Source organism: Buceros rhinoceros, unplaced genomic scaffold (assembly GCF_000710305.1).
Source record: "Buceros rhinoceros silvestris isolate BGI_N320 unplaced genomic scaffold, ASM71030v1 scaffold3426, whole genome shotgun sequence".
NCBI classification, from domain to species: Eukaryota; Metazoa; Chordata; class Aves; order Bucerotiformes; family Bucerotidae; genus Buceros; species Buceros rhinoceros.
In genome coordinates, this window is record NW_010415631.1 from 9313 (window position 1) to 10324 (window position 1012).

At 58.3% G+C, this 1012-nt stretch overlaps 1 protein-coding gene across 1 annotated transcript in view; it reads right to left on the reverse strand.

Moving 5' to 3' along the window:
- The window catches only part of NDRG3 (NDRG family member 3), a gene marked incomplete at its 3' end in the record, with an annotated part of 30428 nt that overhangs the window by 9181 nt on the left and 20235 nt on the right, over window positions 1-1012 (reverse strand). Inside the window, exon 3 of the mRNA XM_010137472.1 lies at window positions 515-620. Within this exon, the coding sequence (XP_010135774.1) occupies window positions 515-620 (106 nt within the window). The remainder of the gene's footprint in view (window positions 1-514; window positions 621-1012) is intronic.

Below are 1012 nucleotides of genomic sequence, written 5' to 3' on the forward strand. Positions count from 1 at the left end.
AGCACAGCAGCCAGTCCTGGCAAAGACTGCCCCGACTGGGGGGCAGGCAGGCAAACAACCCTCCAGCGTGTCCCTGAGGAAAGCAGGGCCTTGGAGCACTTGGGTACTCGCTGGACATGCTGAGGAGCACCTGTGTGAGCATAACAGTATGTGTTGGGTGGGCAGACACGTGGAGAGAGCAACCGAGCCCACCAGAACTGTGACACTACTGCTGCAGCCTTGCAGGAGGGACTCCTGCCCAGCTCCAGGAACGGATGCTTGTGGCAGCTCTGTCACACGGGGCAATGAGCCAGCCCGCACACTACTGTGTGGCGGGTGGAGCCCTGGCACTACCTTTCAAGGGCTGTTGGACCGGACAGGACCGTGCCAGAAGCTCTCTCTCCTGCAGACCTTTCTCTTTTTCCCCTGGAATGACCTGTATCATCTCAGCTCCAGGCCAGTCCCGCTGGCCCCCACTTAAAAGCAAATACCACAACCAACCACTTTTCAGGGTCCTGGGCATGCAAGGGCTTACGGTTGAGGCCAATGTCATGGTATGTGAGGATGACAGGTCTGTTCCCCTTGGGTGTGCCCCGCATGGTGGCATGGACCACTCCGAAAGCTGTCTCAATGTCATGTTCCTGCAGAAGGAGAAGAAGGAGCCTCAGAGTTACGTGTGCTGCCTGTGCTATGGGGAACCCCACCTGAGGGCCACACTTCAGCACTGCTCTCCTGGCCGTAGCTGGTGGGTCAGGACAGCTCTCACCACCTCCAACCCCTGCCAAAAGCAGGTTGCTTTTGTACAGATGTGTGAAGGGTTGCGGGCTGTGTCTTCCTGTGACCGCGATCTCATTTCAGTGGCCTTTAGTGACGTTGCTGCGCCACAGCAGAAGATGGGTGTCACGTGTCCATCTGTCTCTAGGGGTTCATGGCATCATGAGCACAGCTCCACTCCTACAGCCAAGTCCTTGCTCCCCACTGGCAGCCCTCTCCCTCCCACCCACCACCCCACACGACTCCTTTCAGCGTGCCT